The sequence below is a fragment of the Esox lucius genome, chromosome 10, assembly GCF_011004845.1.
Source record: "Esox lucius isolate fEsoLuc1 chromosome 10, fEsoLuc1.pri, whole genome shotgun sequence".
Lineage (NCBI taxonomy): Eukaryota > Metazoa > Chordata > Actinopteri > Esociformes > Esocidae > Esox > Esox lucius.
Window position 1 is genome coordinate 25,117,787 of NC_047578.1, and position 27,479 is coordinate 25,145,265.

The 27,479-nt window shown below is 40.6% G+C and overlaps 1 protein-coding gene and 1 long non-coding RNA gene across 9 annotated transcripts in view; one reads left to right on the forward strand and one right to left on the reverse strand.

Annotated features, from left to right (window-relative positions):
• Positions 1 to 559: 559 nt before the first annotated feature.
• LOC105012777 lies at positions 560 to 6,868 on the forward strand. 3 transcript variants are annotated; one of them, XR_002197283.2, is made up of 10 exons: positions 560 to 735; positions 1,003 to 1,140; positions 1,309 to 1,414; positions 1,538 to 1,610; positions 1,839 to 1,896; positions 3,709 to 3,800; positions 4,196 to 4,268; positions 6,169 to 6,193; positions 6,458 to 6,577; positions 6,782 to 6,868. It is a non-coding gene; the product is annotated as an uncharacterized LOC105012777 (long non-coding RNA). The 3 variants fall into 3 exon arrangements; XR_002197284.2 differs by having other exon boundaries at positions 1,003 to 1,082; XR_828177.2 differs by lacking the exons at positions 6,169 to 6,193; positions 6,458 to 6,577; positions 6,782 to 6,868 and adding an exon at positions 4,567 to 5,162.
• A 3,317-nt stretch (positions 6,869 to 10,185) lies between these two features.
• The window catches only part of LOC105012779 (sodium bicarbonate cotransporter 3), a 67,289-nt gene continuing 49,995 nt past the window's right edge, over positions 10,186 to 27,479 (reverse strand). For 5 of the 6 annotated variants that reach the window (XM_010873851.5, XM_010873852.5, XM_020050329.3 and 2 more), the window contains 13 exons: positions 23,314 to 23,559; positions 22,632 to 22,737; positions 22,309 to 22,470; positions 21,967 to 22,080; positions 21,583 to 21,744; positions 20,844 to 20,969; positions 20,018 to 20,143; positions 18,056 to 18,124; positions 17,691 to 17,864; positions 17,349 to 17,486; positions 14,989 to 15,098; positions 14,796 to 14,847; positions 10,186 to 12,545 (listed from right to left, as the gene is read on the reverse strand). In XM_010873851.5, the coding sequence (XP_010872153.1) occupies positions 12,501 to 12,545; positions 14,796 to 14,847; positions 14,989 to 15,098; positions 17,349 to 17,486; positions 17,691 to 17,864; positions 18,056 to 18,124; positions 20,018 to 20,143; positions 20,844 to 20,969; positions 21,583 to 21,744; positions 21,967 to 22,080; positions 22,309 to 22,470; positions 22,632 to 22,737; positions 23,314 to 23,559 (1,630 nt within the window). In that variant the 3' untranslated portion in view covers positions 10,186 to 12,500. The remainder of the gene's footprint in view (positions 12,546 to 14,795; positions 14,848 to 14,988; positions 15,099 to 17,348; positions 17,487 to 17,690; positions 17,865 to 18,055; positions 18,125 to 20,017; positions 20,144 to 20,843; positions 20,970 to 21,582; positions 21,745 to 21,966; positions 22,081 to 22,308; positions 22,471 to 22,631; positions 22,738 to 23,313; positions 23,560 to 27,479) is intronic. The other variant, XM_034294715.1, reaches the window with a different exon arrangement.

The window sequence follows — 27,479 nt, forward strand, 5'->3', positions numbered from 1 at the left end:
TTTATCCACTGTTTATACGTAGTTGTGTGCTTAACATGGTCTAGATTAGCAATTGTTATTATCATAAACAGGCACAGATCACGTCTTGTTTATATTTTGCTGTAAGACATGCTACCCACGGCAGGACGTTAGCTGACCAGGCTAGTAAAAAGAGCAACTACTTGCTTAACGTTACCCCCGAATCAGCCCTTCGCTTGTTATAACTTAAAAAGGACCGGTTCGTGGCTAATCAAGTCATGTCTATTTAGCCAGAAGGTTTAGCTAGCTATCTCTATGACAGTTAACAAAAATATGGCTAACGTTAGCATCGTAAACTAATGTTAATATCTTACCTTGAAATGGCGACCGGAGTCCATTCACGGCAAAATACAGGATCTTTTGGGAAACGATGGAATGTTTGACTTGTATGGGATTTCTTTCTCTTTGAAGATGTACATTTGGGAACACAACAATGCAGCTGCATTGTAGGTAACGTTATGACAGATGGGCAGGCCAACGTTACTTCCGTACCCCACAGCCTCGTTTTGGTTTAAAGGAAGTGACGTGGGTGAATAAGGCGAATACTTCTTTTAGCCAGTCAGTGAGCCATTTTGTTTTTCAGACACACTTCCCTTCACAATATGATGTCTGAATTGTTATCTGTTTAGGGTTCATCTATCAAACCTTTTTGAAAATAGCAGACAGTTTTCACACCTGACTTCAGTTGAAAAATAAATGTCTTTCCGCACAGAGACGGTAAGTGGCATGTTAAGATTATTACTTGGTGCCAAACCAAATGGGCTTTAGATTTGAAATCCTTTATTATTGAAGACATTGAAAAATAGACCAATCTGCAAATGAAGCATCCAGTTCACTCCAATGTAGGCCAACCTACCTTTTTGGAGGCCCGGGCAACATTTGGTTGTTGTAAAACATTGCCAGTGGAGAGACTGTTTAAAGGCTGTGGCGATTGGAGTCTTACCTCGGATCGTAAACTCGCCTCACTCTTTTTTTTTTCTGCAGGGTCTGTATTATTCAAATTTCAAGGACTTCATCACTGCACCATCCTTTTTGCATGGGCTCCACCTGATCATGAACAACAGGTTCTCTAAATACCCTCATGTGATCAATGCTCTGAAGTGGTTCAACCTATATCCAGAGGTGTTGGAGTTGAAACTTTCTCCTATTATTTCCCTTGTAATGTTTCATCATAATTTTGCAATGCATCATATGCAAGTGCAAACATTATTTATTCTACTAAACAAAAGAGAAATGGCTACCATTTAATTCTGTAGCACAGTGATCGACAACTGTTGTATTTCCTTGCAGAGCCCTTTGTCGGTAGGTTTTCCTTTACAGTCTATTCCGGATTTACACTGGCACCATGGACTTTTTTGGGATACCAATCAAGGCCTGTTGGAATAAACGTGTGATGGTACAACCAATCTTAGAACATACCAATTGAGTGTAAATAGCTTCCTGTGGTCATGTCAAACTATTCCGTCTAGGAGGCACAATAAATTGGTTACCACCTGCAATTATTTTCTCCCCTTTGTAGTCTTAGGGGATGCAGCCTCATTTTTGAATCGGGCGCTGATGAGCCTTTTCTTCCTATATGGCACTTACCTCAGGTAAAGAGTTGTTGGTTACTTCCAGTCTGTTCCCAGTTATGTTTGTTTTACTTCCCACACCATGCTGTAATGTAGTCCATGAAGAGGCATGATGGCACAAACCAGCTGGTACACGGGTTAATTCATCACTAGGGAGAGTCATGAAATGGTTATCTTGGATATCCACTATTTTGAGTACCTAGAGCACCTATAGCAACTCTAGGTGACAATTTGATGTTTTCTTTGCAGTGGCAATTGTCTTGGTGGTGTTGCCACTGTCCTGTGTCTCTTCTTCAACTACGAAGAGGTGAGTTTCACAGTTGGAACCAAAGCTATAGAATCTTTTTCTTTTTTTCTTTTGGCTTGTCATGTTTTACTGACAGATAGTACGCAAGAATATAAAAGTAGTGGGCAGGATTCAAACCCACGCTAAAGCAATATATGTGAACTAGAGGTTGTGGCTTAACTGGTCCACTCTAGGCCACGTACAGTATAATCCTTCTCTATATTTGAAGCTTTCTACACATACTGACATCTATATTACAACCCGGTTTCCAAAGTTTGGGATGCTGCGTAAAATGCAAATAAAAACAGAATGCCAGGATGTGCAAATCATTATCCCTATATTTAATAGAAATTTGTACCAAGACAGCATATCAACTGAGAAATGTTATTGTTTTTGGAAGAATACATGTCCATTTAGATTTTGATGCCAGCAACACGTTAAAAAATTTTTTGGGACAGGGGAATGTTTACCAATGTGCTGGATTACCCCTTCTTTTCACAATACTCTGAGGGAACTGAGGAGACCAAGTGCAGTAGTTTTGAAAGTGAAATGTATTCCCATTCTTGCTTGATACAGGATTTCAGCTGCTCAACTGTTCGGGGTCTCCTTTGTCGTATTTTTCTTATCATAATGCGCCAAATGTTTTCAATGGGTGACATGCAGGCCAGTTTAGCACACAGACCTTTACTACAGAGCCATGTTTTTGTAATACAGGCAGAATGTGGTTTGTAATTGTTTTGCTGAAATATGCAAGGAGCTTGGGTGCAGAGAAAGCGGTGGCGGTTCTAGATCCCAATCAATCAAATGTGTTTATAAAGCCCTTTTTACAACAGCAGTTGTCACAAAGTGCTTTACAGAGACACCCGTCCTTAAACCCCAAGGAGCAAATCCAACAGTGTTGGATTTCAGTGGCTAGGAAAAACTCCCTAAGATGGCCGAATTTTAGGAAGAAACCTAGAGAGGACCCAGGCTCAGAGGGGTGACCAGTCCTCTTCTGGCTATGACAGATCTTGTTTATGCATGGTTTCTTTTTTGCATGATATAGTTTTAACTTGCATTTGTGGATGCAGCGACGTACTGGGTTCACAGACAGTTGTTTTTGGGTGTGTTCCTGAGCCCATGCAATGATGTCCACTACAGAATCGCGTCCATTTTTAACACAGTGCCACCTGAAGGCCGAAGATCACTGCCATCCAATATTGGTTTTTGACCTCTCGCATAGAGATTTCTCTGGATTCTCTGAATCTTTTAATGATATTATGACCCATAGATGATGATATCCCCAAACTCTTCGCTATATTACATTGAGAAATTTTATTCTTAAATTGAATCACTATTTGCCCACGTAGTCTTTCAGAGTGTTGAACTCCTCCCCATCCTCTCTGGAATCATCTTTTAATACCCAATTATGTTACTTACCTGTTGCCAATTGACCTTATTAGTTGTGTGATATTCCACCAGGTTTCTTTTTTAGCATTACACAACTTTTCTTGAGTTGTTCCAGCGTTTTTGAAACATGTTGCTGGCATCAAAATAAAAGTGGGCATATATTTTTCAAGAAACAATAAAATGTCTCAGTTTCAACATTTTACATGTTGTAATATCTATTGTACCATTTTCGATTGAATATATGGTTTAAATGATTTGCACATTATTGCATTCAGTTTTTATTTACATTTTACACAGCATCTTAATTTTTTATGAAACTGGGTTGTACCTAGTATAAAATTCTTGTTCTGTGGTTAAGGTTCATTTTAAGGTTCTAAACAGTGTACTTTATGGGAAAAGTATCCTGATTGGCTGCAGAATTGTAACTTATGCTATGTATTCCAGAGCACTCGTGTCATGTGGACTCCACCGCTGAGAGAGAGCTTCTCCTATTCCTTCTTTGTTCTGCAGATGCTGCTGTTATCCCGCATTCTCAGGTATCATCCATTCACATGCCATTTATCCATACGTTTCACATCCATCAAGAGCTTCACGATCCTTTTCATAAACTTATCGGTTTTTAAACTTTGATCAAAATGTTGATCTCCAGTGATTGATACATGTACCACTGAGTGTTTTTGTATTATTTGGTAGGCATTCCAACACTGCAGGAAGATCAATATTTGCTCTTGGTGAATGCAATTTGTTGTTCCTTCTTCCTTGGCCGTTTGCTCAGTCTGTTTTGTTTAGTTAGGTAAATAAATCCTTATGTTGGAAAAATAGGTTGGTAGAATTCCTGGGCTACAAAAGGGAATTTACAAGACATGCACTGTAGACCATCGGCTGTACAATAATAATGAGAAGGAATTAAAATGCCTTTGTTGTCTGCCAGGTTGCATGCCTGTTTACCTGTTACTTGACTGTCTACTAGTGCCAGGATGAAGACAATACTGTCTGTGCACCTTGTAAGTATTACCACTTAACTGATAAGTAGACAGTTGTCACAGGCTCATGCAGGCCTCTAGTTTTGGTGGGTTTAAGCAACCACGGAGACCAGGTTTCAATCGCCATTTCTACATCTCCAAGTCAGACCCCAATGCTATTTAAATTGTCTAGAAGAAATGCCTAAAATGTACATTTAGTTTTTTAACAATAATCACAGGCTTTAAAGAAAAAGTAGTACCAGCAGTATGTAAAATTATCCTAGAACAGTTCCACCAGGAAACAATTCTGATTTGCTGAACAGTTTTTCTTTTTCTTCAGGTCTCCCTTGCTCTCTGCTTTGTCATGCAGTTTGGGAATTTGACACTTGTCATGTCTTTTTACACTTTTCCCTGGTTGCTGCCTGGGTGAGAAAACTTGGAATACACTATGCCGGTCTGTCAAAAATCTTATTTCTCAAGTGATGTTTTCCAGGCCATCATTGCACTGAGAGACAATATAGCACATATCTGCTCATCTGGAATCATCACAATTATATGAAATCCTATTTCAAGAATTGTTTTGAAAAAGGTTCTTAACTCCAAGCCTGGGGACTGGGAGTAGTGCTACTTTTCTATTCTGGTGTCCCAGGTCTAATTCAGTTCCTAATAAGGGAGCTCGAGTGAAAACCTACAGTACTTTAGGTTCATAGAGTGTGGAGTTGATGAGCAATTATTTAGAGACAGTGTTACACTAGTTTTTGAGTGCCACCTTGTCCTTCTGAATCCTCATGCTTGTTCAGGGTGTTGCCAGGTTTACCACCACATTGCTTCTCAAGTTCTCCATGACGTTCATCCTCGGAGTGACCGATGATGTAAAGTTTTTTGGTTAAAGTGGATTCGTTCTCAGTGCCACGTACAAAATAAAATGTTTTTCTTTCCCGCATCTTACGATTCCTTATTCTTCTTTTTTGTCTTTTGCAAATGAAGTCACACATTTAATTTAATGCTACCACTAACTCTTTTGATGTTTACATATAAAGGTGTGCATCCTTAGATGACTGTAACCTCACAGTTGTTCTCCATAGGCTAACATTGGCAACTTGATCAGATCCAAGTTTTCCAAATACAAGGATTTCCAAACATTGATGTGCACCTGCACTCCAGAATGTGACTTTATGGAGCTGGAAGTAGGGTTTATTTTGTCTTATTTATCTTTGCTTATTTTGTCAGTACTACATGATTGCCTGATGATACAAACTGATATCCTCCACTGTGCTGTCGTTCACTACATATTTCAGTCTGAGACTGCAATTGCAGTTGTTAAGTTGACGTATGAATAAGTGGTGGAGTATAAAACAAAGACATCAGCGAATAGATATAGATATTTAACCAAACCAAAATGATGAATTTATGAAAGGATGTTCTGGCTTTGGTTAAACATATTGGTTTCCATTATCAGATGGTACTGACGTTTTGGCGCCCAGGAAGTCTTTGGGGACGTGTTAACCCAAGTCCTTGCAGAGAAGAAATTAAAGTATGCATGTGAATAGCATCAGAGTACTGCTGGCAACAATATCGCTTCAGCAAATCAGAATTGTTTCCTGGTGGAACTGTTCTAGGATAATTTTATCACTGTCTGTCCACTGAACATGCGGGCAAATTTGTGATTCTCCCTCCTTGACAATATTCAAACAGGTTATAATTGTTTCAGCTCTAAATGTATACCAGATATTCTGGAGATTTCTGAAACATCAGTGTTGACTTCAAATAAATTATCATCTTTGACACTGAGCAGTGAGTGTTTTCCAATCCACCAAGTAGCTTCAGTTATCATTTTCATTGTGCAGTAGCACCCCCTACTGTCTTTTAGGTCTACAGACAGACCAGACCAACAATTCAGTGGCGTGTGACTCATGAAAACATTTTGTCTTCCATAATTTAGGTTGGCACAGTTTGATAATGGAGAGGTGAGTCAATCTTGTTATTCATTTTTACTTTCAAAGCGACATCACAGCTATGCAGAGTGTCAAAAAAATTGAACACTGTATTGTTACGGTTTTCCATAAAGGCCCAAATGTGGAGTACATTGTTTATATAAATGTCATATCTTCAATGGAAAATATCACAGAAGTTCATCATCAAAACTCTTCAGTGACTGACTCAATTGGATGATGGATGTATACATAATTCTTGACATCTGTGTTTTCCCCATTTATGTGTGCGCAATTTAGGGAGTGTATCACAGTCTGCAGCTTGTGGACTTCGCTGTGCTGGCGGTCCTGGTCATGAGGATCAAACTCTTCCTGGCGCCACTCATGTGCATTACGGCCTCCCTGATCTGCTCCACACAGGTGAAAAGACTGACAAAAATCAAATCACCACTTTCATTAACTGACATCCTGTCACACCAACCAGTCAAGCCTTATTGTTTTAGTGTAAAGAGCCGACAGGTGGCCAGTACAATGAAACAGCTCAGCTCTCCATCACTGGCAGGCTTTTATTATTATTATTGCCTGATGGATCCATCTGTATGTCTGCTCTCCATTGCTTCCCAGTTGTTTGGTTGGATAGAGGAGCGCTTCAAGCACCAAATTGCTGTGTTTGGCATACTGTCCGTCATGGATATCCAAGGCCTGGCCAACTTTCAGAGTCAATGAGGCATTACGGGAGACTTTAGCATCCTGCCTCAGGAGCAGCTCCTGCAGTGGATCAATGCCAACACCATGCCTGGTAGGTCATTGTACAAAAAAAGCCCTCAGGAGTTATAGAGGGACAAGAGATTACTGGGCATACCATGGAAACGCTGAGCTAGTTCAGTTGCTGCCAAGCTCAGTAGGTGACTTACTACCCAGGATGGATGCAAATTATTGCAATGCTGACAGGGAATTACAAGGAATGTACTGTATTTGTGTGTGTGGTCCAAGATGCCATGTTTCCCCGGCTCCATGCCAACCATGGCAAGTGTGAAGCTTTCCACCAGTAGAGCCGTAGTGAATCACCCCCACTATGAGGACACTTGGGAGAGGAAAGCCTTCTGCGTTACAGTGCCATCTGTTGTTAGAAGCACCACAGTGCATCATGCTGTATTCTAACAGGGAACAGACCAAGTTGGTGTACAACTTGTACCAAGGAAGTCAAGAAGAGTCTGACAAACCTGCAGGCAGACTACTTCGTTCTGGATGACTCCTGGTTTAACCGGCGCTCCAGGTTAACTGGGTGGTACTTCTAAGCATACCATAAAAATGATTGTTGTGATTGAGATTGTTATTCGTCATGTTACATTCCATTTTGGGTGCCCTGTCTTCCAACTGCTATCGGTGCTCCACTGGTCCGGATGCAGCTTGCCTGAAATTTGGGATGTGGTGGATCCGGAGAACAGGGGCACGGTGCACTTGTGTACCCTGATGTCCATCAAGTCCGAGCCTCACTTCACTACTATGTCCGAGAACAACGTCTGCAAAGTGCTTAAAATATACAAAAATGCCATGTAAATACATTTGTAAAGTGAAAGGACATCATTTGGATTAAACACTTCCCTTCTGTATCCCCTAGTGAAGAAAAATGACTAATACAAATATATACAAAAGAAAACCTGTTCAGTTATACAGTAACGTTTTAATAACTTAGTCTGAAGTTCTTCTTTCACCTCTAAAGGACAATACCTTTTATGTCGTCTTAAAAAGCTCTGTAGAGCACATTTTACTGTCACATTGTTGATGGTGTACTGAGGTCTAGGGTTTAATTAAACAATAAGGCATGAGAGGGCCAATATACCATGGTAAAGAGCAGTTCATGCGTAGAGTATATATCACAAACCCTCACAATGCATTATTGCTATTATAAACTAGTTACCAACATAGAGGTGGTAAAAGTGATTTGATGTCATACCCATGGTATATGGTCTTAGCCGATTCAGGATTTGAACCACCTAGTTTATAATATGCAATAACAAATGTACATAATTATTTTATTGCTTTCCATCAACCAAGTTATAAAACTGTTTTGTTTATTACTGTACTCAACAATATACAGTATAATATAATGCTTTTGTGTTCAGCTAACAGCAGTAGTGAGGTCACTGTAATACATGTCCCTAATGAACAGCCATTTTCAATGGGACATACATTAAAGGCCTCAACTTGGATCTAATCTGTTTTTGAATTGACACTTGCAAGGGTTGTTTCCGCCATCTCAAAATGGTCACATGGGATAGCATGTCTTCAAATTGGGTGCTGTGATTTTAAATTGACTTAACTACACTGCTCAAAGTAATTAAGGGAACACTTAAATCACACATCGGGTCTCGATGAAGGAAATATATTGAAGATCAAAATCTTTACTGTACATTGTGTAATTCGTTGAGAACAAAATGACGTAACAACTGCCAGTGGACTTCAGTACTGCATTTAAAACCATAATTCCCCATAATTTGCGTCAAGACAAGCTATCCCAACTGCGAGTGCAGGCGGATCACAGCTTTCCTGTCCAACAGGAGGCTACACGTGAGGCTGGGGAAGCACCTGTCTGAACCTCTGACCATCAGCACAGGTTCCTCTCAAGGCTGTGTTCTGTCCCCTTCTCCCTGTACACAAACAGCTGCACCTCCAGTCACCACCCTCATCTGACTTATTTCTTATGGAGATGAGTCATCTTACAGGTGGGAGGTCGACCATCTGGTGTCCTGGTGCAGTCAGAACATGCCCAAAAGACAGTAGAGATGATAGTGAACTACAGGAGAAACCCAGCTACCCTTCCCCCATCGCCCTGGGTAGCTCCCCAGTGAACTCTGGAGTCCTTTCGCTTTCTGGGCACCACCATCACCCAGGACCTCAAGTGGGAGCTTGAGAAAGAAAGCTCAGCAGAGGATGTACTTCCTGTGGCAGCTGAAAAATGTCAACCTGCCAAAGACTATGTTGATGCACTTCTACTCTGCCATCATAGAGTCCATCCTGACTTCCTCAATCACAGTCAGGTACACTGCAGCCACTGCCAAGGACAAAAGCATGCTGCAGCGCATTTTCGGATCTGCAGAGGGTGACTGGCTGCAATCTGCCGTCTCCACAGGACCTACACAACTCCAGGACACGGAGGCGAGCAGCTAAGATTGGGGCTGAGCCCTCTCACCCTGGAAATTGACTATTCAGAACTCTCCCCTCCTGTAGAAGGTTGAGGTCTATCAGGACCAAAACCTCTCGCCACAAGAACAGTTTCTTTCCTACAGCAGTAGGCCTCATTAACATGCCCCTGGAGCCAAACTGACCATAGCCCGCTCCCCACATACACACACAACCCTCAACTGGACAAATCTATAACCCTTCCCCACATACACTCACACAACAAAAATTATGTGGCCCTCATGCCAACCTAACAGTTTGGTCAGAAACATGCACACCAGTAGCCTGCTGGAGGTAATTTTCTAGGGCTCTGGCAGTGCTCCTCCTGTTCCTCTTCACACAAAGGCGCAGGTCCTGCTGCTGGGTTGATGACCTACGGCCCTGTCCAGCTCACCCTGTGTAACGGCCCATCTCCTGGTATCTCCTCCATGCTTTGGAGACTGTACTGGGAAACGCAGCAAACCTTGCAACGACACGTATGGATCTGCCATCCTGGAGGAGCTGGACTACCTGTGTAATCTGAAGGGGCTGCAGCTACTGCGTCATGCTACCAGTAGTGACAAGGACACTAGCAAAATGCAAAAGTACAGAATAATCAGTCAGTAAGGATAAGGAGAGAGCAATTGTCTCTGGCCACCACCTGCAAAACCTTTCCCTTTTTGGGGTTGTCTTGCTGTTGCCTCTCCAGTGCATCTGTTGTTCATTTGACACTGATATCCTTGAAGTTTGACTTGTTTTTATACTGAGATGACTGTGTTCCCTTAACCTTTTTGAGCAATGTCTATCTATCTCGTGAGTGAGTGAGAGTGAGAGAGAGTGCTATTCAAAGCAAATGTTTTGGCAAAATATAATAGATTTCTTTAATTTTCCCGTGTTATGTGTTAACATTAATTTGGTGAATAATCACTAATGCATTTAACAAAATTAATTCAGAATATCACATGAAACATTGACTACAGCACATTACAATTCGAACCATTTTTAACAAACAGTAGATCTGTGATGTACAAGACATACAGTACAGTTCATGTATTTACTGAAAATGGGTAGGATAGAAGAAGTACTATTTAATTAATATTTATAACGTAACATCTATGTTGCGTTCTGTTAATTTTTATGTTCCAAAGCCTACCAGAATGTAGAAGAGGTTTCTTGTGGGTTAAACATGGCCATTGTCTTTCACATACGTAAGGTAAGCAACACCTTGCCAAAAAACAATGAAACATGACTAAATGTACATTCAAATCCTTTCAATAATGTTGTGTGAGAACAAATAGTTCAGGAACGTAGCAAACCGAATGCAACTCAGTTCACCTGTCAATTTGGTCGAGGAAGATATGACTTTGACAAAAACATTCAGATCACAACTATTTTCATATTTAACTTCAGTTTCAACAAATATGAGCCGGATGATACGCCATCCTAGTTTCCTCGTCTTTCTTTGGCATTCTAGGCCGTTTGTGTCCTACTTAGACATTAATACTACATGTTTACAATATGAAGAGACACACAAATAGCATCCACAAGGCACGTAAGCCATTGTCTGTCGTCAGCTAAACATTAATATAATCAAGAGCAGATGGGTTTGTCAAACTCCCCTTAGCCCAGTGTTGTCTTTGGGACCCAGTAGGGTGCACATTATTTGTTTTGCCCTAACACTTCTTAGAATGCTAAAAAGAGCTATCACTGTAGATATTTGCATTGCACTTCTCTATTATTGCTAAAAAAGGAGCATGTGTGCGAAGCGAACAATAACTATGAAATTACAACAAATGTTACTGTTTCAACAAATCCATTTTCAAACACTTAAGTTACCGATACATTTAACAGGTAGTGCTGTATCAAAACATCAGCAGCATAAAATGGTACAATACTGTGAGAGTTGAATGAGCAGAAACAGAATAGGTCTATTCATTACTATTCTCATAAATCTGACTGGATAAGTAGTGACCAACATCGATAATGACTGTAAAGCACTTCCACAATCAGAAATTATGCTGATTGATCTTTTAGCAAGAGTTCTTCATATGTTCTTTCATATCTAACAAAATGTTAACCTATGTACTACTTGCTACTACCTAACAAATCTAAAGTAATACAGCCATTATACCGATGCCTTCAATTAATATGGCCTTACAGAATTGTCCATTAAAACGTACAACATAAAAACCACTGAAACACCATAACAGTGACATACACTTAAAACACCTTCTCCAGCTGAACAACTTGATTTGGGCAACGATATCAATACAGAGATTACAGCTTACTGGAGTATAAAGTACAATACAATACAGTACAGTGAAAAGATCTTGCCACTCCAACCTTTCTGTCAACATTTTAGGTCTCTTTGACAATCAAGACAGATTATAGGGGATTGGAGTTATAATGTGTACATTCTTCTCTTGGTGTTCGATCATTTTCATTAGCAGTCCAGTATTCATCTAACATGTAGAAACTGATAAAATCAAAATAACCTGAATCATGGCTTTAGTGATTTGAGCTGGTGTAGCTGGTTTGGCTGGTTTAGATGTTTTATGTACTGTATAGTAAATGTTGTAAATATATATTATTATTCTTTATTTTAAGGAAAAAATGTAGTCACAGATCTGAATTGCGCTGTTTCAAACCACAGGTTGTAAATGTAAATCTCTTAAATTGTAATAAAATATTGCAAAAACATTTGCATGAGAAAATACAACTTTTTAAATGACCTAAATTCATGCATATGTGACAATCGAAAAAGATTCGGCATTAGCGTGGTGGTGGTGGCCCTGTCCTTTGGCATTGGGTGGCAGTGCGAGGTTAATGATTGGTTGACATGGAGTTCTGACCCAAAAAGGTGAGGGTCAGTGAGAAATGTCGGTAAGGTTGGTAAGTTTCCCACCTATGTACTGGGCCACCGCAGAAGTCAGTCCTCTGTGCACTTTAGGGGGCTTTCAGGATCACCAAAACTAAACTGGGTTGGTGAAGGCCAGTGGATGTCAACTGCTGTCCAAGTAGAATTGCACGAGAGGCTTTCCAAAAGACCAGCACAACTGACCTGCTCCAGTCTTGGCTCACCCTCTCACCTTGCTTACTGTATTCAGCTGGCCCTCTGTGTGCTTAAGGGGAAGGGGGGGTAGGACAGGATCTCCTCCATCACAAGGCTGTCTCTACTGCTTCAGAGGTGTCCATGTTGACTCTTACACAGGCCACCTTCTCCTGGCTACCAGGGACAAGGGAGGGAGACAGATGGGGAAGAGAAACATCAGTGGGCTGGTTGTGGTTCGCTCACCCAGGATGCTGATGTGCCAGGGATGAGCAAGGAGAGAACATCAGACAACGATGCTAAAGTTGAACTTTAAAGGAGAGGTTCGCCATTTTTTATCCTGGGGCCTTTATTTGGGTTATCTAGCATAATCCTGGACTGTGGAGACATTCTTTCTTGGAATTAATACAGTTTTTTACAAGGAAGCCTCTCCCAGGCTACAATGAAAATGAACGGGGCAACGGATATAGCATTCAAAATTATATGTTACATTCGGTTTTCCAAAACAGGAAGGCCAAGGTATATTGATATAGGTCTTCATATATTCCCCCGAAAACAATGTGTCAAAATGAACATTGTTTCAAAGGTTATCGCTGTTTATTCTTTCTGGAAAATGGATAAGCATCTGCCGCGTGGATGAATCTGTCTGTGGAGGCTGAATCCATAACAGTCTTTTTTGTTTACAGAACTGTAGCTCACGTTAGCTAGTATAGACTACTATCTCAAACAAAAATGCCAGCAAATTGAATTAGCTGCTTGAAAACCGACACAAATCTGTCTGCAAGGAGGATTTATCCAGCAACCGGGTTTGTTTGCTATACTGTAGCTCATGTTAGGAGTGGGATTTATGCCATCGATATCATTGATATGTCCATGGATGAGGCTGAATCGGCTCAAGCGTGTGCAACAGATGGCATTGACTTTCAAGCTCTATTCAACCGGGCACTTTCGGAAACCTTCCAAGTCCCCAAAGGAACTGGAAGAGGCAGAGGCCGGAGGGACCAAACAGACCACCCTCAATTCTGTAAGTAGGAATGTACAGTAAAAAATATTTGGATAATTCTGTTGTAAGTCCTGTTCTGCATGAATAGTATGGGTAAGTACTGAAATTATTACTGCCACGTCAGTTATTTTCCCTGACAGATAGAATTCCAGAATGACGGCCTGTCTTTTAGACAATTAGCTAGATCATTTTATTAACACAATAGGGGACTGCACATTTGACACATTTTGATAAATACCGTAAATTGTGCTTGTTGCCAGCTAGTAAACTCCAATGAGGTAAGCACCGTAGTTCAGCTGTTTTGAAACAGTACTGTGCTGTTAGTTTGGTTTTACGCAGAACATTGATACATTTATACAATACTTTTTTTTTTTTCAGGAGAACATATGGAGACATATCAATACACTGTGGCCTTCCCATTTTGGAAAACCGAATAATTTCACACGCTACATCCATTTCCCCATTCACTCTCATTGCAGCCGGAAGAGGCTTCCTTTTAAAAAACTCTCATAACTGTATCCAAAAAAAGTCCATAATTAGGCTCCATAATCTGAAAAAAGGCCCCAGGATCAAAAATAGCAAACCTTTCCTTAAGCTCATTGCATTCTCTAAGAATATGCTGTGGTTCACACACGGGGCTTGGCAGGCCCAGAACCTTTCAAAGCAGAGCTTATTGGAACCTTTTCTATGGTGCAATGTATATTCCAAGAAGCATTCATATACAGCTACGGAAAATAATTAAGAGACCACTGCACTTTTTTCTTTCCTTTCCAAAAAAGTTGAAAAGGAAAGTTTTGAGTGAGGAACAGAAGCGTTCAATTTGCAGAAGGGTTACAATTAAGAGACCACTGCAAATTGAACGCTTCTGTTCCTCACTCAAAACCTTGGGAAAGAAAAATGTGCAGTGGTCTCTTAATCTTTTCCCGAGCTGTATATTTTAATATATGCATGTGTCTCTGGACAAATGGAATAATCGGGAAACCACACTGAAGAAAGGGCAACCAGAAAAGGGGAAACAGACATGCGTGTTTTTTATAAACAAACCACTGTTAAAAAACACAGGGCTATTAGCATCAGTTCTCGGTCAAAGGCCACTTAGCATTGGTTCTTCCAATAAAAATATGTTTGGAAAATATCTTTATCAACAGCTGTGGCAGGCAAGTCTTGGAATTTGATTGTCCTGGATGAACTCTCTACATTATTAACGTGTGCCTTGGTCATTAGTACTGAGTTTTATAGCCTTTTTAGCTTGCCATGATACTTGTGGAGCATTACGTATCACCATAACAATCCCCTGGAAAACAACACAGGTGTGTTTTTAATCCAGAAAAAGGTGTCAAAAAAGGTACTATTATGGCCATGCACTCATTGCTGTTACTGAGTTTGACTGAGTGGGGTTAAAACTCAATGTATCAGACACCCACCACTACCACCTCCTCATCCGTTGGAAGGGCACGAGCGATTATTCTGTATGATCTGTTCAAAATACACATGTTTTAGCACTCCTACCATCAGTGTGGAATGTGGAGATGTGAGTCGATTAAATACCATAAAATCATGAAGTCAAAAAAGACGAGAACAAGGAAGTCTAATGAATGGTGGTTGGGACACACTCACCTCCCTGAAAGAGTTTTGACGGGAATCTTCAGCAAGTTCCCGCCGTCATATTGGACCTTCACAGCGTTCATGCCCACCTCTTCCACTGTGTGCAGTAAAGCACAGGCCTCCTGAGACACAGAATTACAGTTGAGTCAACTCGCGAGGGTGCAGCCCAATTGGAAGGGATAAAGAGTTGCACTCTGTAGAAAATTTAGAATTACGGGCAAAAATGAACAGCATGGTGCCCAAAATGTAATAGTGAAGAAAACAAGAAACCAGGCAAGCCTAGTTCAGCTGGCCCACAATAGAAAGTGATGATTTCCTTCTCAGGACCCATTATCCCACAGAATCCAGTGTCTAATATTCTATACTGCCGGGTGTCAGTATAGCATATTTACATTATTTAATATTATCATGCATTAACATCACGTCGAGTTGGAATATTTAGTTAGACACCATTAACCATCGTGTTAAACTGAGTCCATCCATCCATCATCTTCCGCTTATCCGGGGCCGGGTCACGGGGGCAGCAGTCTAAGCAGGGATGCCCAGACTTCCCTCTCCCTAGACACTTCCTCCAGCTCTTCCGGGGGGACACCGAGGCATTCCCAGGCCAGCCGGGAGACATAGTCCCTCCAGCGTGTCCTAGGTCTTCCCCGGGGTCTCCATTTGTAATGTTTCTTATTCATTTTACCACCACCACAAATAGCATCTATTAACTATATGGCTTTTGCCACTGGGTGTTTTAACAGCTTATTAGCCATTTGTGAATGACATTGATAACTACTGAATTGTGTTGCCAGCGAAGTGTTTGACTATCCTGAAGAAATCCTAAGACATAAATCCACCAGAAATAGTCACAATATAACAATAAACTAGTGATGGCTGTACTTCTAGCAGCAGGATATTATGCTAACTCATATTTTCTTATTCAAAATAAAAGTAATCATTGAATTATATAAGGCGATATAGTTAACAACCTAGTCTGTTTTGGCTTTTATTGTGATAATGAAAATCTAAGTGCCGCCAGCATAATATCCTGCTGCTAAAATAACACTAATGAAGCCTCGTTTGGCCATCACTACAGTAAACAGTTTCATTTTAGGCTTCCCATAGCTACAAAAGGTTGTAGCCAGCGACATTTCTGTCTATTCTGAACAAATCCTCTTTTACCACTGGCCGCTTTCACAGCTTTTTAGCCATTCTTGAATGACATTGAGTACCTATCAATATAGGTGACGATAACTGACTTTTGTCAAGTGAAAAGATGAGAGAATGATGTATGCAGGAAAGTGTTTGTCTATCCTGAACAAATCCTAATATCCACCATAACTGTTTTATTTTAGGCTCCCTATTACAGAACTACATAAGGTTATAGCCAGCAATGTTTTTGTCTGTCTGAACCTCAGGCATAATGTGTTTAGACTGACGGTACATTCACACTATTCACAAAATGTTGCATAGCCAACAATAGCATCGCCCAGAGTGCTTCGCCTGTAGCATACTTGTGGGTGGGCCTTTGGGCGAACTAGCATCATAACAGCAGGTAAGCTGTGTATTAAGGTTTGAGAATAGCACATTTGTATGAAGGAACATCAGATTATTACAATGGTTTAAATTGGAATAGAAACGTATTTTAATACATTTTGACATTTTATATATCTTTACTCATTTCATATGCCTCATAGATGTAATTCTTACAACCTGCAATGCTAGCTAGCAAACCAGCTTGATAGAATTAGGTAGCCACCAGTCAGCTAAGGTATCTAATATTGACACCAGAAGCACCAACTATCTTGGCCACCTGTCTCCACACTGGATTTTCTTTTATTTGAGTCTCTGTAGGCAAATAACGTGCAATCTTACAGCTCAGGGAATCCCATCATTGCTACCAAAAGTAATCCATCTTTTTAAAAAGAACTGCAAAAGTGTAATTCTGTTTAGCCCGCGTCTCTAACCACTACACTGTTTAACAAGGGGTAGTCAGTCAGGGACGGACAGATGGACTCACTCACTCGGTAAGAGACATTCACTCTTCTTTATATTTCTTTCAATGTTGCAGGATAAAATCTGTCAACATGCAATTATAATTTTTTCTTGATGGTGAGAAATTAGTGTTGAGTTCTTACCTTTTATTTATGCACTATTCTTGGTCATGAATGAATAAACAACTTGATCTGGGCGTTTAGACTTTTGTTCCTCTCTTTTTCCAATTGTCTCCTCTTTCTACAGTGTCTAGAGAATGTTGACTGCTGCTCAACTTGAACCAACACAATCAAAATTGCTATTGTCTGAGGGAGCTTACCCTGTTTTAGTAATTCAATTTCTATGGAGATAAGATGTTGGCATGCTAGACAGTAAATGTGCTATTGTGTTACCCGCTTCTCCTTCTCCTTTTTCTTCTTGTCATCTTCCTTCTTCTTCTTGCTCTCTGGCATCAAGTCATCCAGATAGCTGAGCTCCCTCTCAGTGAAGAACAAGTCTAGAAGCTTCCGAATGAAAACAAGGGCCAGCACCTTGAAGAAGAAACACAATGTGTTGGTCGAGTAAAAGAGAGATGTGAGTGAAAGAGGAGTAAAGAAAGAAACAAAAAAGACACACTCATATTCGAGGTTTTAAGACACCTTGTTGCTGGACATGTTTGTATGGAGAGGGATATTACCCCAGAGATAGAACAACGGCAGTTGTCACAGAGGACTGTTAATCTCTTTTGGTTTTACCATCATAGGGAACACGACGGCGGCTGCGGAGGCCTTGATGACCCACAGCAGTACGAGGCAGCTGAGCTGCACCAGGGTGAACACATGAACCTTCCACAGGGGAACGTAGCGCAGGTAGATCAGGTCAGGCTGGTGCTTGGCTGGCATTCCAAACAACTTGATACGGTCAAAGAACTAAGACAGGGATGTGAATAAGATTGTGCATTAATCAGTCATTTTATTGTGTGGTCAGGAAGTACATAAAAAAAAGATGTTGTATTGATTAAACAGTCTAGTTAAACAATGCCATGACAAGGCATTGAGTTAATGTTGATCATACAAATCTACAGCTTATATCTTTAAGAAAACATTAAAAACAATCTCACCTGAATGCCTTTAAGTGAAGAGGCACCCATGTAAAGGAAGACCCCATACAGCACTGGCATAGGAATGAACTGGAGGGGTTAACATACATTATAATGACAAATACAAGATTATAATGAAAACATATTAAGTCACTACAGTAAATTAAACTGGATTAAAATTAAATGGGATTTGCAGCACCTTTGAATATACAGCGCTGGAAAAAATTAAGAGACCACTGCACATTTTTCTTTCCTTTCAAAAAAGTTGAAAAGGAATGTTTTGAGTGAGGAACAGAAGTGTTCAATTTGCAGTGGTCTCTTTGAAGGGTTAAAATTAAGAGACCACTGCAAATTGAACACTTCTGTTCCTCACTCAAAACTTTCCTTTTCAACTTTTTTGGAAAGGAAAGAAAAAGGTGCAGTGGTCTCTTCATTTTTGCTGGAGCTGTATATACAGTGGATATAAAAAGTCTACACCCCTGTTAAAATGCCAAGTTTTTGTGATAAATCATGTCAGAAATTTTTCCACGTTTAATGTGACCTATAATGTGAACAATTCAATTGAAAAACAAACTGACATCTTTGAGGGGGAAAAATTAAAAATCTTACAAAAATCTGGTTCCATAAGAGTGCACACCCTCTTATAACTGGGGATGAGGAATCAGAATTAACCAATCACATTCAAACTAATATTAAATAGAAGTCATTACACACCAGCCATCATTTAAAGTGACGCTGATTAATCATAAATAAAGTTCAGCTGTTCTGGTAGGATTTTCCTGACATCTTAGTTGCATCTCAGAGCAAAGCCATGATCCACAGAGAGCTTCCAAAGCATCAGAGGGATCTCATTGTTGAAAGATATCAGTCAGGAGAAGGGTACAAAATCATTTCCAAAGCATTAGATATACCATGGAGAAAATATGGCACAACAGAGACATTACCAAGAACTGGACATCCCTCCAAAATTGATGAAAAGACGAGAAGATAACTTGTCAGGGAAGCTTCCAAGAGGCCTACAGCAACATTAAAGGAACTGCAGGAATTTTGTTTGCAAAAACAAACATCAAGTCCCCCAAAAGCACATGGGAAAATGTGATATGGTCTGATGAAACCAAGGTTGAAAGTTTTGGCCATAATTCCAAAAGATATGTTTGGCGCAAAAACAACACTGTACATCACCCAAAGAACACCCTACCCACAGCGAAGCATGGTGGTGGCATCATGCTTTGGGGCTGTTTTTCTTCAGCTGGAACCGGGGCCTTAGTCAGGGTGGAAGGAAATATGAACAGTTCCAAATACCAGGAAATTTTGGCACAAAACCTTCAGGTGTCCGTTATGATGAAGTTGTTGAAGTTGTTCACCTTTCAGCACGACAATGACCCAAAGAACACATCCAAATCCACAAAAGCAAGGCTTCACCAGAAGAAGTTTTGGTATGGCCCATCCAGAGCCCAGACCTGAATCCAATTGAACATCTGTGGGATGATCTGAAGAGGGCTGTGCACAGGAGATGTCCTCGCAATCTCAAAGATTTGGAGCGCTTTTGCAAAAATGTGCGCCATGCTAATAGACTCATATCCAAAAAGACTGAGTGCTGTAATAAAATCAAAAGGTGCTTCAACAAAGTATTAGTTTAAGGGTGAGCAAACTTAGGCAACCAGGTTATTGTGAGTTTATTTTTTATTTTTCCCCCTTAAAGATTTCAGTTTGTTTTTCAATTGAATTGTTCACGTTATAGGTCACATTAAAGGTGGAAAAAGTCCTGAAATGATTTATCTTTGTCTCATTCTCTTACATGGATTTTTGTGGAGTGTGTAGACTTTTTATATCCACTGTATGTTAACAGTGAATATACAAGAGTCCAACTGCTTTTTATTCTCATTGCCTTTAATGGCATTGGCTTCCAGTAGCTGCTGACTTGCATTAAACATGCATATTATTTTCAAACTACTACTTTTCTAAAACCCAGAGGGCTGTCACCTTGAGCGCTGAGGTCATGAAGACGGAGCAGCCCATGAGGACAAAGATCATGAAGCCGGTGACCCTCTGCTCTCTGATGCCCAGAAATTTGGGCTGTTCCCCAGGGGCCGAGCAGCCCGATTCCACCTTCAGATTGAATTAGATTGCATTAAGGCATGAGAAGGGTGTGGTATATGGACAAAATACCACCAATTTGGGAAATGTACAAAAGTATAACAAAAGTTTGATGTCATGCCTGTGGTACAGTTGAAAAAATCTTGGCTTTCAGCCAATAAAATTCCAAATTTGATCTACTCATTTTAGAATGGATGTTATACCATTGATATGTTAAGAAGTATTAACTGTTCCAGCTACATGAGTAAATAGTTTACTTTTCAGGGTTTCTGGTAAATTGCCAATATACCACAGCTAAGAGCTGTATCCAGGCATAACCTCTTGAGCCTTTTTGTATAAACTTAGTCTTTTGCAAATATTTTGTTTTTGAATTTTAGGCAGGAGGTGTAATATGCTTTTAAAAGTGCATAATCTAAGTAGAATCAATATCTCTAGACAAGTTTGAAAGAGAGTTATTTTGACATGGGACAGATAGGGACATTGAACCACTTTTACAGCCAGTGGCCAACGATCCCAGAATGAATCTTTAAATATACACAATAATAATTGATAACTTTACACTTCCAATGCGGTCATTTGTTATTTCCTTTAAATGTCCATCCTGGGAAGACCGTGGTAACGTGGCAGTTCCAGAATCCTAATTAAATGACACCGCCCTCCAAGTACTGAGTTTGACAAGTCAATTAACAAAAGATTGTTCCTTGCTGCCAACCTTCAGGCTGTTGACGTGGGAGATGGAGAGCACGGTGGCTGCTACGAACCATGGCAGGCCCATGATGGAGCACACCCCCAGCATCACCGCTACTACCAGCAGGTCCAGGTGATAGCCACCGCCTTTCTACAAGGGGAGTGGTTAATAGAAAGGAAGAAAAGTCATTAGGACACCAACGTACTAGGTAGTGAATACATAACATAAAAACACAAGCGCCATTTGAAACAGTGACTGATAATATGCCGGACAGAACAGCATGACAACTCAACATATTTGTAAGAGAAGATTTGCAGCGGAGGCTGCTTTTGCGGCTGGCTGGCCCACTGTGTTTGCTTTTCTAAGATGGAAATGTAATTACAATAAAATATGTTTAGAATATATGTTTTAAGTATGACCTTATAGATTGAGTGACAGAAATATTTTTGCTTATATTTTTTAGTTGTTGTGAAATGTACCTCCATAGATCAGGATTTTTGCAAGACTTTTATTGCCATTATTTCGGTTCTAACTCACCTTGATTACAAGAGACATCAACATTTTAGATGCAAGTTACTAAACAACAATGGAATGGAAACGATGATTCACGTCAAATGTACGGGATTGGGTGAGCAGTGTTGAAGAGCACCTCTTGCCATTTGACTACCAGTATATCGGGACACCAGTTCCAGGCATTTTGACGCCTGCTGTGTTACATTACCTCGACAGTGATCCTGTAGTGTAGACAAGAGAAGTATCTCACCTTGAGCTTGTGCTCCTTACGGTTGATGATGACGGCCGTGATCTGCTGGTCCATGAAAATTAGGATGGTGCAAAGCAGAGCAGGCAGCGCTGCCACCAGCATGGTCCACCAGGGGTTGGTGCCCAGCGGCGAGATTAGCCAGCCGCGATGTTTAGAAGTAGGCTGTAGTCCAGGGCACGCAGTTAGAATTTAAATAAACGTTGCAATTAATGCTAACAGCTAGCAGTCAAGGAAGTGTCATTAAACAGTGCAACCTAGTTCATTCATCTCAAGACATCTATGAGGGGTTACCATACAACCCAGTAAAAAGGGTTTTTTTATGTAGTAGCTACCAACAAAGTCAATATGAGAAAAATAAAAACTTTAACAAACAAAACATCCTACCTCAAAACGGTCAGGTACATTGAGTTTAGGAGAAGGGATGCCCATGAGATAGTCCACCAGCACCATGATCATGATGGTCAGGAAAACAGCAAAGTCGCTGATGGTGGAGCGCACCTACACAACACATAACAAAATCACATAATCGTCTTAAAGTGTGAACAACATGGCCGTTACAATTCCCTCCTCGGGAACACCTACACACATAAGCAAACGGGATGAAAGACCTTGAAAGTAACTGAATAATGACGCAAACATCTAATCAGCTTACATGTTTAGAATATTTAGGAAACCCTGAAGACATGAACGACCATTCCATGCCCTGTTTTTCAGTGAATAACACACCTTTGTAGGGAAGTAGCGTTCAGTCTTGATCTCCTTGAGGAAGGAGGAGAGAAAAAAGGTAGTGAAGAAGAGGATGATGGACCAGAAGAGGACGTCTGGGATGTAAGGGCCACGGTGACCGCATGCAGATCCGGTAAACTCTCCGTGGAGCAGGTTACACATCTGGAAAGGATCGAAAAGGGTCGGAGGGTTACTCTGTCTATGTATTTGAGGTGTGTATATGTGCGTGACTGTTACTGTAATTGTGTCTGCGTGCATGCAGTTTTTTTTTTTGTGTGCCTGCCTGCGTGCGTGCGTGCATGCACGTCCATCCTGTGCCTTACCGACACATTTAGGCTGTTCCAGGAGATTGAGTCCTGTGTGTGTCCTGTCTCGTTCCACGTTTGTAAGATCTGAGCAGAGGCGTTGGCTGGTGCAGAACACTGGCACCTGTGTCAAACCATTTGCAATCAAATTTAAGGCACAGACTCACCCAGAGGTACTCACAGTTTAGTGCATTTACATCTCTGGAAAAAATTAAGAGACCACTGCACCTTTTTCTTTCCTTTCCAAAAGAAAGTAGAAAAGGAAGGTTTTGAGGGAGGAACCAGAAGGGTTAAAATTAAGAGACCACTGCAACTTTTTCTTTCCTTTCCAAAAAAAAAGTTTAAATGGAAGGTTTTGAGTGAGGAACAGAAGCATTCAATTTACAGTGGTCTCTTAATTTTCACCCTTCTGTTCCTCACTCAAAACCTTCCTTTTTGACTTTATTGGAAAGGAAAGAAAAAGGTGCAGTGGTCTCTTCATTTTTTCCGGAGCTGTATCTTAAGATAGCTGGCTACTATATGTGGAGAAAAAAAACAAATACATTCCTAGTAAGTACACCTTAATCTAAAAACAAATTCAAAACAGAAAAGGTAGATTTCCTGAAGAAAATGTTTATGCAGCAATCCTGTTGAAGTATTAATAAAATGTCAGTCCCTGCTTCTTCTTTGCCAATACTTGACCAATACTCTCCAAACTCACGTGTAGAAGGTGAGGTTGTCGAGCTCATTGTGCATGTTGACCGGGTAGTACTCCCCCAGGTGGAAGAGCTTCTCCAGGGCCTCATAGATAAAGATGATGCAGATGAGTGCGGCGAAGGCCTCCTCTGTGAAGCGGGTGATGTAACAGACCAGGGAGCTGGCATCGGTGGCAACCAGGACCAGACAGAGGAACGCCGTCCACAGGCCAATGCTAGTCCTCAGAGACAAGTATGACAGGCCGTAGTCCCTGGGTAGGACAAGAGAGTAGGTTAGATTGACCCTTCATAGCAGTGCAGTAGGGTGTCCCCAAATCCAGTGTTTCAGAGGGAATGGAAGCAAGTTTGAAGATACTGTATCCTAGAACACCAGATGTATCAGCTTTCTACCAACAAGCCGTAAGGTTGAGCCAGTGTATTCAGCATCTATTTTGAATGAGCAATATGTTTGGAACATAATCAAAATGCAATACTAACATTTATATGGCATTACATATCAAATCATAAGAATGGAAATACATTTTGAATCAAGAGAATCTAATAGATATTGAATTATAAAAATGGAAAAACATTGAATCATTGCAATTTCAATACATATTCAATCATGAGAATGACAATACATATTAAATTGTGATAATGGCATGACATATTCTACGAGCACTTAAGTATTGTGATTATATTGTATGGTGAGTCTACTACCCCTTCCAATAATGACCAGAGGATTTTTACATGCTGATCTGGTAAGTCTGTTAAGATAAATTGAAATGCATAAACAGCAACCTACAGTACCAGTCAAGACACCCCTACTCAATAGACACCTCTCTCATTCAAAGTGATTTCTTTGTATTTGCTATTTTCCACATTGTTGATTAATAGTGAAGACATCAACACTATGAAATAACGCAAATGGACTCATGCAGTGTTAAACAAATCAAAATACAACACTGTTGAAAAGTTTGGGGTCACTTAGAAATGTCCTCGTTTTCCATGAGAACATGAAATTAGTTTGAATAGTAAATAGAGCAAAATGAATAGGAAATATAGTTATTGACAAGTTACATTTTTAAATGAAATCATAATTCTGTCCATCAAACTTTGCTTCGTCAAAGAATCCACCATTTGCATCAATTACAGCCTTGCAGACCTTTGGCATTTCAGTTGTAAATTTGTTGAGTTAATCTGAGTTAATCTGGATTGTCTTGATAGGCACTTCTTACGTACCATATGGTCAAGCTGCTCCAACAACAGCTCAATACGATGGAGATCCATTCACTGTGCTGGCCACTCCAATAAAGACAGAATACCAGCCGACTGCTTCTTCCCCAAATAGTTCTTGCATAGTTTGGAGCTCTGCTTTGTCCTGTTTATCTTGTTTTAGGAGGAAACTGGCTCCAATCAAGCACCATCCACCGGGTACAGCATGGCAAAACAGCCTTCCTTTTTCAAGATCCTGTTAACTCTCTATAAATGTCCTACTTTACCCACCACCATTGCACCCCGAGACCATTACATTAACTTTCGAAAACAAGGACATTTCTAAGTGACTCCAAACGGTAATGTAAATTCATATTTTAGATTATTTTAAGTAGCCACCCTTTGTCTTGATGACAGTTTTGCACAATCTTGGAATTCTCTCAATCCGCTTTGTGCGTTAGTCACCTGGAATGCTTTTCCAACAGTCTTGAAAGAGTTCCCACATATGCTGAGCATTGCTAGCTGCTTTTCCTACAATCTGTGGAGGCCAGGTCATCTGATGCAGTACTCAATCACTCTCCTTGTTCAAATAACCTTTAAAACAGCCTGGGGGTGGGTTTTGGGCCAGTGTCCTGTTGAAAAACAAATAACAGTTCCACTATGCATAAACCAGATGGGATGGCGTATCGCTGCAGAATGCTGAGGTAGCCATGCTGGTTAAGTGTGCCTTGAATTCTAAATGAATCACTGACAGTGGCACCAGTAAAGCACCCCCACAACCATCACACCTCCTCCTCCATGCTTAACAGTGGGAACCACACATGCATATTTTATCAGTTCAACCACTCTGCATCTCACAAAGACACTGCAGTTGGAACCAAAAATCATCAGACCAAAGGACAGATTTCCACCAGTCTAATGTCCATTTCTCATTTTGCAAGTCTCTTCATATTACTGGTGTCCTTCTGTAGTGAATGTCTTGCGGCAATTCGACCATGAAGGCCTGATTCACGCAGTCTTTTCTGAACATTGATGATGATACAGCGATGATTCTGTGTCCAGAAATAATTGGACACTGACACAAGTTGTTATTTTATCAAAATATATTTAAGTTACAGTTAAATACTATGTCTCCCGGCTGGCCTGGGAACGCCTCGGTGTCCCCCCGGAAGAGCTGGAGGAAGTGTCTGGGGAGAGGGAAGTCTGGGCATCTCTGCTTAGACTGCTGCCCTCGCGACCCGGCCCCGGATGAAGCGGAAGAAGATGAATGATGAATGAGTTAAATAATGAATATGGCGTAAAATGCAGTCTCTCAGCTTTAATTTGAGGGTATTCCTATCTAAATTGGAGGAAGGATTTAGGAATTACAGCACTTTAATATGTAGGCCCCTCTTTTTCAAGGGACCAAAAGTATATTAATTGGACAATTGACTCAAAAGCTGTTTCATGGACAAGTGTGGGCTATTCCTTTGTTATTTCTTCAATTAAGCAGGTAAAGGTCTGGAATTGATTCCAGGTGTGGCATTCACATTTGGAATCTGTTGCTGTGAAGCCACAACATGTGGCCAAAGGAGCTCTCAATGCAGTGAAACAGGCCATCCTTAGGATGCAAAAAAAAGAAAATCCATCAGAGATAGCAGGAACATTAGGAGTGGCCAAATCAACAGTTTGGTACATTCAGAGAAAAAAAGAACCCATTGGTGAGCTCTGCAACACAAAAAGGCCTGAATGTCCAGGGAAGACAACAGTGGTGGATGATTGTAGGATCCTTTCCATGATAAAGAAAAACACCTTCACAACATCCAGCCAAGTGAAGAACACTCTCCAGGAGGTAGGCATATGATTATCCAAGTCTACCATAAAGAGAAGACTTCATAAGTGCAAATATTGAGGGTTAACCACAACGTGCAAACCATTCAAAAGTCTCAAGAATGGAAAGGCCAGATTAGACTTTGCCAAAACACATCAAAGAAAGCCAGCCTAGTTCTGGAACAGCATTCTTTGGACAGATGAAACTAAGATCAACCTGTACCAGAATTATGGGAAGAAAAAAGTATGGAGAAGGCTTGGAATGGCTCATGATCCGAAGCATACCACATCATCTGTAAAACACGGTGGAGGCAGTGTGATGGCATGAGCATGCATGGCTTCCAATGGCACCGGTCACTAGTGTTTATTGGTGACAGAAGACAGAAGCAGTCGGATTAATTCTGAAGTGTATAGGGATGTACTGTATTGTATTGATTCAGCCAAATTCAACAAAGTTGATTGGACACCGCTTCACTTTAAAGATGGACAATGACCCAAAACAACCCAGGAGTTTAAGGCAAAGGAGTGGAATATTTCTTCAATGGCCGAGTCAATCACCTGATCTCAACCCGATCAAGCATGCATTTCACTTGCTGATGACAAAACTTAAGGCAGAAAGACCCACGAACAAACAACAACTGAAGACACCTGCAGTGAAGGTCTGGCAAAGCATCACAAAGGAGGAAACCCCAGCGTTTGGTGATGTTCATGCGTTTTAGACTTCAAGCAGTCATTGCCTGCAAAGGATTCTCAAGAAAGTATTAAAAATGAACATTTTATTAATAATTGTGTTCAGTTGTCCAATTACATTTCAGCCCTTGAAATAAGGGGACTGGGTCTGAAAATGGTTGCAATTCCTAAACATTTCATACAATATTTTTGTTCAAACCCTTGAATTAAACCTGAAAGTCTGCACTTTAATTGCATTTCGGTTGCTTCATTTTAAATCCATTGTGGTGGCATACAGAGCCAAAATTATGAAAATAGTGCCAGTGTCCAAATATGTCCAGACCTAACTACATGTGTCCGTTACTTGAAGCATTTATTTGGGTTGCAATCTGTGAAGCTTATTTTGACTGCAATCTGAGGTGCAGTTTATTGCTGATTTCTGAGGCTGGTAACTCTATTGAAGGTATTCTCTGCAGCAGAGGTAAAGCAGAGGTCAAAA